Raw genomic sequence first — 12,402 nt, forward strand, 5'->3', positions numbered from 1 at the left:
CCATTCAGCAATTATTGGCATTTAGGATTGTAGAGGATGGTGACTCGCTGCTGTTTCTGAATCTAGATTCCAAGAATATCCCAAACACTATGGTACACACACAGTATTATTATAGTGCCTGGTTATGTTATATTAACTTGGATTGATAATACAATCATTGGGTTTGTAACATTTGATCCTGTGACACACCCAAATTGCATAGTTTCACCATAATAAGGTTATGGCTTTTCCCTTACAGTTAATAAGAGAGTTGGAGATGATCACTATAAACTTAAAGATTAGATAGGAATGAAGTGTTTGATGACATTCCACTAAACATGAAATGTCAAATTAGCGAGCATTTTGGTCTTTTCAATTGAGTTTCTCTTTTGGCCATGATAAATTTATGGAGCTCAAATTGTGTTTGTGTGTGTGTTTGAGAGAGAGAGAGAGAGAAAGCGAGAGAGTTCATTTTTTCTCTTACAGTTGATTTTGGCTTCCATATTTCTTTCAGTAAAAGCAAGCAGGGTTGATACTTAGTAATACAGCAGATTGCCAGAGTTCTTAAAATTTATCTCTTCAAAATATCCCAAGTAGAATTTCTTCAAAGCTCTATGATCTCCCCCTCTACTTGTAATATAGAAACCCCTGCATGAGTTAGGAAAATCCTAAACTTTGTGAAAAATACTTAGCTTTTTGAACTACCATTAATTCAATTTTTATTTACGCCTTCTAACATTAAAAAATGACATTAGAGCATTCCATATTACCACCGCCCGTCAAATTAGACATTTTTGTATTTTTCTTTCAAAAATATCCTTGGAAGTTATTAAAAGTAATAATTTGAAAAAAAAAATTATTATTAAAACAATTAAACAAAAAAAAAAAAGGGTGACCCTTTTCATATTAACTCCCTTAATTATTATTATTTTTTTTTCAAATGGTTATTATCTTATTTTTAATAATTTCAAGGGTATTTTGAGAAGAAGAAAAAAACGTAAAAGTGTTTAATTTGACATGCAATGATAGTATAAGAGGGGTTGGATATCACTTTTTAAAGTTTGAAAGCATAAATAAAAATGTGGTAGTAGTATGAGTTAAAGTATATTTTTCGCCTAAACTTTTATTTGCCTAAGCAATGCTTCCTTGTAGAAACTAGAAAGGACCTGCAACTGATTACTGAGAATTCATATGCAGGAACTCCTAAATGATTGGCAAACCTAAAAGCACTAGATGTTTAATTAGGTTCAACAGCATGCTTCTTCCTAGTTTCGCAGCAATAACTAAAGCAAGCTTCTTCAAGATCATATATAGTAGAACATGACGTCTTTTAAGTGTTTTTTTTTTTTTTTTCTTCTTCTAATCAAATGTGGAAAAATGTTACAAAGGAGGATCTTTAAGAGTTTGAAAGAGCTAGAAATGGTTAATTTTCCAGTGCAGATGCTTTTTTTTTTTTTTTTTTTTTTTTTTTTTTTTTTTTGCAGCTAAAATGTTATTATTAACAAACCATCTTTGATTTCTTGTTCCTGGATCAAATGAAATCCTGGACAAGTAACTAATTGATGCAATAGCTAGATGGGATTGGAGTTTTCCTAGTTTTAAAAGTCTAGCATTAGATAAGGACCTTTTGTCCTTTTTCCAAATATTCAAGGACACCGTTCATGAACTTGGAATAAGATATTAAGAATCATCTAAAAAGAAATTAAAAGGAACACAGCTACAAGCCCAAAAATCTTTTTCAAATCACAAACTTATTCTTAGCTTAACAAAACTTCTATTATAATTTTCTTTCTTGTCTTCAAGCCCACAATTGGCGGCTCTATGCTTAAATTCAGCTTCATAGAGTTCAGTTTGTCAAGACACAGCCAAAATATGTCGACCATCAAATCTTTCATTTTCCACATGCATTTAGGTGACTTCATACGCGCCCAAAGATACAATTATCCAGAACCCAAATCTTTTGCATCTAATAATTATAATTACTTTAGGTTAAAAACAAAAATTTACCAAAATTTTTTTTATAAAAAAAAAAAAAAAAAAAAAAAAAAAAAAAAAAGGGTTTCCAAAAATGGGTTAATGATATTATACAGGATTCAAAGTCAGCAGCCACACATGGCAGCTCCAATTAGCATTTAGCAATATGAAGAAAATTACATTTCAAATTGATCTTGAAAACTTTCAAACTCCGTCATCACTTTCATGATGATCATTGCTGTCAACACCATCGTCATCGTTAAAATCAGAGCTGCTCAGGGCATTGGCCTGCAAAAGTTGATACCGATTGATGACACATCTGGCTTCAGATTGCAGTGCATTCTTTGCTGCTTTAACCATATCAAGATTCTGAACATGATCTTTTGTATCCTCTTTAACAACAAAGGATTTTTCTGCGCGTGCTGACGCTGCTCTTCTTTTGGCTTCCCTACAATGTAGTTGGTCAATATACTTCTCATGCAAGACCCTGTTTTTCACCTGCTTCAGTACTGGGGAACTAACAAGTGACGTCAGAGACGAGCTACTAAATCTTGAAAGGGACTTTTTACGGCTTGAAGAAGATCTCTCACGGAGCTTCTGAAGAAATCCTTGCTCTTCCTGCAACCGCTTTGGGGTGGAAAGTATAACACCCGGCTGAAAAGCTTGGGCAGATGGATCCATATTGGGTTCAAGTACTGAAAATAGATCCGCTTCATATCCTTGGTCCACGTGATAATGCTTTTGTAACAAGTGTCTGACAGTTTTTTGTGCAAGATGATGAGTCTTCTGTTTACTGCATCTCAACATTTTAACCCTTGGCTTAAGCAATATTCTACTTGCAGAAAGTGAAACATGTTGAAGGGGAGAATACTTTGCTTTCTTGGACCTTGATCGAGGCCGAGGTTGAAGAGGGGTTAAATTTTCGGAGTGAACTTTATCAAAGCACTCCTGTTCAGTCTTTCCAGACACCTGTGAGATGGATAGTTGTATGTATAAGTTCACCATTGATAGAAGCTAACTCCACTAATTCAAATATTAAATAGCAAATATATGTTGGCACAAGGATTTAGAAAAAGATTCTTAACGACAGATACCATATGTCTTTATCTAGTTCTCGTGCGTTAATCTTGTCTTCTAGACTTACAAGGAAAACAGTTAGTTTCTGTCTTTTCTAATTCCTTTTTTGACAGAATAACACTGATATTTACAACTAATTCTAGTATATGATTTTAAGTTAACAATTTCGATTATTTGAAATAACAATAGAGCTTCAAAGCTCTCTTATAGGTCCTGCAATCAGTTGAAGTACCAAAACTTTCACTTCAAGTTGAGCAATGATTTCTCTGAAAATAGTTTTTTCATTGCGGTTATTAAAGTTAATTTTCAGTCTCAACCACAATACTAAAACTTCGTGAACATGTTACACAACCATTTTCCAATAAGAAAGCATCTTTATAACTCCTTGAAAAGCCATTTCTCTTCCAAGATCATACTTAAAGAGAAAACAACATGTTTACACCCTTTTCCCAAAGTATACTCCCCTCATTCATATGATAATGTTGAGTGCTCAAATTTCAAGAGCATAACGGGGTTGTTTGGGGTAGTTCTTCATAGGGAACCTAGGCCTTACAACATGTTATGATCCTAAGGGTTAAAGGTTTAACCAAATCAGTATCCAATAATCCTATGGCTTGGGGATAAATAATTAGGCCCTTAATAATTGATATGAGAGCAAGCACCACATCACAAGTCCTCCTCCCAAAGGAGACGACCTATTGACTGAATTAAAATGTTTTGGTCTTATGTATGAGCATAGTATTAAGTCATTGAATATTGATATGTGAGTAAAGCCATCAAAAGAGAAATGGGTTAGTGTCAATAGAGTAGGCCGTCATGAACATTAGATTCGAAAGCATGGTGGAATGTTATGATCATAAGGGTTAAGGGTTTAATCAAACCAATATCCAACAGTCCTATGGCTTTTAGATCAATGGTTAGGCCCTTAACTATAATGTCATGTGTTTAGCCTAGTGATAAGATTAGGATTATAATTAATAATTAATTAGGAATAGGTGATAAGATTAGGTGAAATAATTCAAGTAAGGGTAATTATCCTTTGAGCAAGCTGATTATTTTATCTTGATAGGATTTGTTAGTAGGATTAATTTTATATCTTTATTTGTAAAGTCTATTCATAGACAGAGCAAAAATCAATAAAGGATCCTAGAGAATTTTTTTATCAACAAGTTCCTTGAATCCTTGTTGTGAGGCTCAAGTTCCCTATGAAGAACCTACCACAAACAACCCCATTACACGGTTGAAATTCAAGCATGTAACAGAGAAGCAAACAGAACAAATAAACAAAATATTCCAAATTAGAGAATCAAAGGAACAGCAAAATACCATTTTGGAAACCTTCTTCCAGAAATGGGGTGTCGGCTTGGCAGCAAAATAAGCTCTCTGCAATTCCAATTCTTGTTCCTTTGTCCACCCATTACTGATCCCACTGTCTTCCTCGTCTCGCTTTCTCTTCTTCTTAACCCCAATCTCCATAGCCGTCCTCTCTTCGCCTTTCACCATAAACGCTTCAGGACCAATAGAACTCCCCTTTGTCTTCCTTTCACGTTTCCCCACAATGTATTCACAAGAGATCAATCCCCTTTCAGCTTCCCCGTCATCTGTTAAATCCACTTTATCCGAAGACTTAGCGCTCTTCTCGACATGTTCATCATCAACATTTCGCTGATTAGAAACCCTCTGAGATCGTCTAAGGCCTCCAACTTCCTTAATACTACAATTCGAACTTGGAGACTTGCTCGACCCAGAACTTAGACCTCCACTACTCAACCCAATATCGGATTTCCTCGTCTTTCCCGAAACTTTCTCCGAGTATTCTTTACACTCATTGACTAAGTTTTGCTGATAAGAAAGCCTCGGCGACCGTCTGAGACTCCGAGACCCTTCGACCCCATTGTTCAACCTTGGAGATCTTCTCGACCCAGAACATAAATTGGCGACATTTCTTGTCACGTAATCAGATTTACTCGTTTTCTTTGAACCTTTTTCCGGGTAATCCCTTTTATCTTGCGCTAAGCTGAGAGGAGGACCAGGAGAGCGTGCCCTGTGGTTTCTGGACTTAGATTTGGGGGTTTTCCGATCTTCGGGTTCTGAGGTTGTATTCTTCGGGTGGAGTCTAGGGGACTTTCGGAGAGAGGTGGGTGTTTGTGGTTCTATGGTGGTTTTATGGTGGAGAAATCTCGGAGATCTGCGGAGAGTCTTGGGTTGCTCGATGCCAACGATGGGGTTTCTTGTTGGCATTTTCACGAACATTTGGTGCTCGTGCTTCTTCAGGAGCTTTGAGAGGGAAAATGCGCCATTCAAACTCGAAAGAGAAGTGGGCTTTTTTAACACAACCCGAAATGGCTAAGAAAAACACTAAAAGAGAGCTTTCCTTGGGCCGTAACCCAACGGTAGTGGGCTCATTTGCTGTTTCAGTAAAGAGGGACAGTAGTGGACTTTTACACTTTGGAAATTAAATTTTGGTAGTATATATGTGAGTATTTACTATTTTCACTTTGAAAAACACACAATTTCCAATATCAGCAATCATCTCTCATGTTAATATTTAGACATTCTTGTACAAAGTCTTGGTTGAAAACATCAAGTACTTACAAATAAATAATACAATTATTACATCTAACACATACAATTATTAACTACATAATTGACGGATTCATTGGCTTAGCATTATAATCTATGTGACAAATATTTGGAGCATGACATGGGTACATATAGGCCATATGGAGGTCAGTTATAACTACAAAAACACATTCGATATTATCTATTATTATTATTATAGTATACCAATATGATTTTTTGCTTTACTTGCTGGAAAATCTGTTGCATGATGTTGTGTGGTTTATTTATATTTTTAAAAGGTTGAGTTTACTGCATATTGACATGCTCCATAAGTGACTATTCACTAAGTCGTGAACTTAATTTTATCCTCTATATATATATATATATATATATATATATATAAATGTTATGTTGTAATCTCCTATAAACATAAGCATATTGTTGAATTATGTAAATTTGTGTTTCAAATATCTTTTAATTTTATATTATTTATTATTGTTGTATACAATAACAACAGTAAATATATAACAACATCTATATATAAACTACATACTGTCCATATAATTGGGGATCCGAATGTACTAAAATTTTATGCTTGAATTTCAGGAAGAATCTTATTCTCGGGAAAAGAAAACAAAAAAAAATTAAACAATTAAATATAAAAAGAGGATGTACGTTGGAGTAAGCATCCCACTCATGCAACTTGACGAATGTTTTATCGATCACCCAAACCACATTATAGCATATGATGAAGAAAAGACACTTATCTACCTCATTTTCCAATGGCCTTTCCCCACCACTTGATCTTGAAATCATATCCTCAATGATCTCACCAAATCCAATAAATTAAGATATCCATTTGAGGCTGGGGTACTATATATATATATATATATATATATATATTATGATGATGATGATGATTCCAGCCTTTCAGTTTTGATATTACATGGGCATCAACGACTCTTTAACTAATCCTCTATGTACATTATTTTATAAAAAAAAATTTACTTTAATCCCTTGAACTTTTACTCTATTTTACAAATTTTATTTAAACTTTCAAATCTTTTATTTTGGACCCCTGAACTTTCTCTCAATATGAACCCCTTCGTCTGATTTTAAATATTACATGACGTTTATACTCCTGACTTTTGTATAAAATTTCAACTTCCAAAATGCTTTTTTATTTTTTAAAAAATGAAAATCAATGACATTTTAATCTTTTTTGTATTTTTAACGGCTAAAATTAATAGAATGTTCTAATTGAGAGTAATTAAAAGTTCAAGGGTTCAAAATAAGAAATTTGAAAGTTCAAGGGATCAAAGCGAAGTTTCTCCTATTATATATATGTGTGTGTTTTCTAAGATATATACCTAACTTTTTACGAGAAGATTTCCACTATCGCTATAATTAAGCATTATTTATAGATGAAGTAATTGAAGTAGTTGATTGGTTTATTGTGCTTCCCTACACTATTAGCTTGTTGAAATTTATGGCCAAAACCTACTATCTCTAACTCTAAGTTGAGTATGAAGCTCTCTTTCCTTTTTAAGCTCCACTCCTATCCTCATTTGGTTTCTGTCACTTTTGTTGGATGTAGCAACTGATGTATATGTCAAGTTTTATAAACTGATTGGTATGAAGCATTGGATTCTGTGTTGCCTTTGTTGCTTTGCTGATTACAAAATCATTCATGTTAGATTCTTAATTATGCTTGCAAATTCTGATTGAACAAATTAGCATCATGTGATGGCATTAATAATTCCACACTTGACAATCAGTGGATGAAACCCAATTGGTTTTCTAGCTAAAATTGCCCATTTTTTGATTAAGGGTGATCAATTTTAATTCGACTTATTTAATTAAACACACCTTTTAATCATAACTCATTCATTTCGTATTGAGTTCGTGTCAGATTCATAAATCGTACAAAAAACTGCAAACCCTAATTTTGATTGATTTGAAAAGTCATATTCATTTATGGATTTAACAAATAGTTCAAAATATTAAACAGATCAGAACATTAAAAAAATCGAAAAGACATCCTATCCTAAATGATTCTGGATGATTGTTTTGATGCTAGAAATGAAGATGGAATTATATGAACGGCTGTATTCTTTTTTGCAAAAATTATGCTCATCCCACCATGATTAAAGTGGCATTAGGAGAAGGGTATGAAATCTGATTGGGACAATGATATTTGGCACTACACAGAAGATGAGATTTAAAAAAAAGAAAAATGTTTTTGACATCATAGGCCACTGTTGGGATAAGACCACTCAGAACCCACTAAGCATTGTCCTGGAAAGGCTCGGTCCCCATGTGATTTTCGCCTAGAATGGGCCCCCATTGCCTTATCGTACGTTTACAAATCCTGCTTTTCACTTAAAAGTTTCTTTGAATCCAAAAGCAAACACATGGGCCAGGCTCGACCATCTTTGCTTTTATTATATTAAGTGGGTGCGTAACGGACAATATTGAAATGAGTTCCATTGAGAAAGTTTGTGGCTGCGTTTCATAAATATTTTATTCTTTATATTAACAAAAAATTTAAATGCAAATCACGTTTAAAAATAATTTTTATGATTATATCATATCAGAATATTTTTTAAATTAAAAAAAAAAAAAAATCTCCAAAACTCAATAACTCAATAACAAATAAAGCCACTATTATGCAATTACAATCAATTAGAGTTATGATATAGGGTAATTTCACTGTAAATCTCTGAATTTTCATTCGATTTGACAAATCTCTTTTAAAATTTAAAATCTCTCAATTTAGTTCCTTGAACTTTCAATTGCAATCAATTTGAACCATTCCGTCAATTTTAGCAGTTAGAAATATCAAAAAAGATCAAAATATCCCTGATCATTTTGGAATTAAGGGTAAAGTTAGAATTTTATACAAAAGTCAAGTGTATAAACGTCATGTAACATTTAAAATCTGACGGAGGGTTCACATTAAGAGCAATTGAAAGTTCAAGGGACCAAATTGAGAGATTTTGAAGTTTGGAGGGGAGTTTGTTAAATTGGATGAAAATTCAATGATGTTCAGTGAAGTTATTCCTATGATATATGTGTTTAAGATTATTATATTCTTATAAGAATTAATTTTTAAATCAAAATTTGTAAAAATTAAAAATTTAAAAAAATAAATAAAAACCTCTACTAAACAATACTACTTTCTTATTGTTTTTTTTTTTTTTCCTAATACACTATTTTTATATTATTCATTGCAGAGGCAGGTGGAGTAGATAAATTCATTTGGGATGGTCATAAAATGGGTCCGGGTCAATCTTAGAGCTGGCTGCTAATCAAGGTAAAAGAAGAAAATTACAACCATTTGGAGTGATTTTATTTACAATAAAAAAAGAAAAGCCGCCACATTCATCCTAAAACACTATTTTTGTCCATTGCAAGATATTTTCTTCTCCATGTCATCGAATTGCCAAATCAGCTTTTCCATCAAGGCACCCTTGAAAAGATTGATAATTAAACGATGTGATTTTCGGACAACGGATCGAGACTATTTTTACTTCCCATTTTTGTTTGCCAAATGGGGTTAAAAGATTGGGATTGAGATTGATGCAATACTTTCTACTTGGTGTAAATCACAATAACACATTTTAAAAAACAAAAATGAGAGGCAGCTTGTTGCTCAAAATGTAGCTAATGAGATAACCAAATCGCCCGTCGACCACAGTCCACACCTTGTGGTCAATATAGGGTAGTTCAACCACTTTCTTTGTCAAATGGGGTGATCCAATTACTTAAATAATTGGCTTAGGGGAAGAGTAAACCATTCTTCTTGTTGAATGGGTGGTTCGGTCACCTCTTTTTTTGTTATGATTTTCGTCGATCACACTTAAAAATAAACTCACCAAATAAAAACTAAGAACATTCACATTCGGCTCAATAAAATAGTCTTTTGGTTAGTGTTAAAATCACTCCCAGCCAGCTCAACAAACTAGTCAAGAGTTTGCTAAGAAGCTAAGCACAATAGCTCAACAATCTATAATTTTATTAATAAAAAAATTATTTCATCATTTCTCCTATAATTAAAAATTATTTAAACTTTTCTCCCCCCCCCCCTCTCTCTCTCTCTCTCTCTCTCTCTCTCTCTCTCGTAGAGTTATATAAATAATAAAAAATAATAAAAACAATAAATTTTAAATAAAATATTAAAAATTTATAATTAAAATGCTGAGTTAGAGATAAAAGCTTTAAAAAAATTTATAGCTAAAATAAAAAAAATTGATATTTTAAATAAATTTAACTAAAACTTTGGATGCTCATCTATCTTTGTCACGACTCACAATCGAGGATATGAACAAGGAAAAGAAGGCAAGAAGGCCAATACATGCACATTTTACAACGAAAAAGAAAGCTAGAAAAACGTGGTTACTTCTTTTCATGTCAAGAATTAAGGAATGATATTTGATTTGAATTAAGGAATGACGGATGAATGTGAGAAGTGGGGACACTTGTTTAGTTGAGTGAATGAGATGAGATGATGTTGTCAATATCAAGTCTTTGACGGAAAGCAAAGTGAAACGGAAAAGTGATATGTACTCGCAACAATCACGGAAAAAGTACAGATTTTCTACTCAAGGGAAAAAGAAAGTGGTCTAGATTAGCAACAGTGAAATTAGGACATGGGGAGCTGGCGCTGGAACCAAGTGGGGGGCCTGTGGAGCACCATATCTCTGTTCGTGATCACATGTTGAGGCACCAACTTCTGTGTGTTATTTATGGTTTTTGACCGAGTAAAGTACCTTCCTGTTTCACCACCAATGCTTTATTTTACTTTTTTTCCTTTGTCAGCTTGGTGAATCAGTGGGTAAATCTCATTGTTTTCAAGTTATTGGGATTCTCGATGCTCTAATGCTTCACAAAAAGGCAAAAACATGCTGCTGCAATTGCCAACAGTGGATATTCTGACTAATTTATTTGCTGCCAACATGACATTCTTGAAATGTGGCACACAACATAACTAAAATGGGTAATGATATTTTGCCTTTCTTTCCTCCATGCAAGACTGAAAAAGGAGCAATAAGAATACCACCAGCAGAAACTCATTTGAAAGATTTGATGTACTTTACCAACCATAATCATGGGCACAGCAAATATACTTGACTTCTAACAATGCTTGCAATAAAAAAAGGTCAAAAAAAATCTTGCAGGATTGCCTAAATTTCTGATGAAGACCAAGTTTGAGCATTCAAAACTCCATTGTACTTGCTGTCTTGTTCCTGAAAAAACAGAGAGCAATGATTGTTTTTTTCTTTAAAATTCGTTTCCATGTAAGAAAGATACAAACTGTCGGAAGAAAATATAACCAAAAACAGAGGACTCTGTTCTGTACTACTCTAGTATATTGAAAACAGAAAAAGGCACATCCTTTAGGTTGCAAATAACTCCATTTTACTCGCAATAGTGTCTACTTTATCAACCATATTCTCAAATCAAATTGGCTACAGAGGTTAAAGGAAATTGAAATTCTTCAGCAACCAAGTTGGATAATTACAAAAATTACTACAACACTCATATTAAAATGAAATGGTAACTATTTACAGAATGACCTTATCTAAATGGGCTAATAATATTGGTAAATCTACTCCTTACAAGGGAATTGAAAGTAAAAAATTTTGCTTCCAATCAGCGTCACATATACATGAAATGGTCATTTTTTAGCTAATACAAAGGCACTGCAATACGAGGTGGTTTTGGTGGCTTTTGCACCTTCACCACGATGGTTTCTGGACGCGGAGGCTCGCAGGGACATGGCAATGCTATGAACTTCGGAATCCGATCCCCAGGCATCAACACAGGCAAGCTTTGACTCAGGTTTTGCTTTAAATCCTGTTAAAAAGAACAATATCAAAAACCAAACATGTTATTTTCTGATTCATATCTAGTTAATCAACTAGTAATTAATTCCCATGAAAGAAAAAAGTGAATTTTCTTGGGGAGGGGGAGAGAGAGATTAGATACCGTGCATGTGGGCTTAGATTTGGAGGGTGAAGCTTCGATGTCTGGCTCGTGATCTGGGTCTTGGGAAAAAGATCGACGGAGTGATCTGAACTTGTCCCAGTGGTAGCAGCAGGAGAAGATGCCACTCAAGCTGAAGATGATGATCAAGAGGAGGGCCGTACCGAGGGGGAACCCAAGCGAGGGACGAGATGCGTCCATGTGGGGCGGCGAAAGATCCTGGCTCTCCATCATTTGCGGTTGGGGTTGTTCCTTCTCTCATGTGTTTGGAGGAGGAAGAGAGGAGGGAAAGGAATGCGATTGAGGGAGTAGGGGGAGGAGAGGGAGATTTGTGAGAATTTATAAAAGAGAAATAGAAGAGATGGGTGGTGATGAGTACGTGTAAAGGTACGTCCGGGCCATGGTACGGAACAAGGATGTGACCCACGTGGTTGGTGCTTAGCTAAAGCAAACCGTCCTTTTGCTTGTTTTATTGGAATCTTGGGGGAATAATTAAAGAAAAGGGAAAGAAACGGAAAATCAAAACCAAAAAGATGGAAACAAAAGGCAAGAAATGTTTGTAAATCAGTAAATGTGAATGCATGAAATCAGATGGATATTGAAAAATGCCCATTAGCTGGCCGGCACCTTAATAACTTTGCTTTCTTGTTTGGTTTGGCTTTCTACTTTCTTTTCAAATCAGTTTGGCTTTCTAATTTTTCTTTTTCCTTTTTTTTTTTTTTTTTTTTTAAAGACGAGAAAAAAAAAATACCAACAAATAACATAAATTCAAAACAGAAAATTACAAATTCAAAATACAAAAGACTAAAAATAAAATATAAT

The 12,402-nt window shown here is 34.1% G+C and overlaps 2 protein-coding genes across 2 annotated transcripts; both read right to left on the bottom strand.

The window, feature by feature from the left end:
* Positions 1–2,071: 2,071 nt before the first annotated feature.
* Positions 2,072–5,339, bottom strand: LOC132172219 (Homeodomain-like superfamily protein). The gene is made up of 2 exons (XM_059583682.2): positions 4,357–5,339; positions 2,072–2,922 (listed from the first exon to the last, which is right to left on the bottom strand). The coding sequence occupies exons 1-2, from the start codon at positions 5,281–5,283 to the stop codon at positions 2,158–2,160; spliced, it is 1,692 nt and encodes a 563-aa protein (XP_059439665.2). The 5' UTR covers positions 5,284–5,339; the 3' UTR covers positions 2,072–2,157.
* A 5,773-nt stretch (positions 5,340–11,112) lies between these two features.
* LOC132171989 (hydroxyproline-rich glycoprotein family protein) lies at positions 11,113–11,893 on the bottom strand. The gene is made up of 2 exons (XM_059583407.2): positions 11,584–11,893; positions 11,113–11,451 (listed from the first exon to the last, which is right to left on the bottom strand). The coding sequence occupies exons 1-2, from the start codon at positions 11,812–11,814 to the stop codon at positions 11,284–11,286; spliced, it is 399 nt and encodes a 132-aa protein (XP_059439390.1). The 5' UTR covers positions 11,815–11,893; the 3' UTR covers positions 11,113–11,283.
* Between the last annotated feature and the right edge of the window lie 509 nt (positions 11,894–12,402).

This window comes from Corylus avellana, chromosome 1, assembly GCF_965113065.1.
Source record: "Corylus avellana chromosome 1, dhCorAvel1.hap1.2, whole genome shotgun sequence".
NCBI classification, from domain to species: domain Eukaryota; kingdom Viridiplantae; phylum Streptophyta; class Magnoliopsida; order Fagales; family Betulaceae; genus Corylus; species Corylus avellana.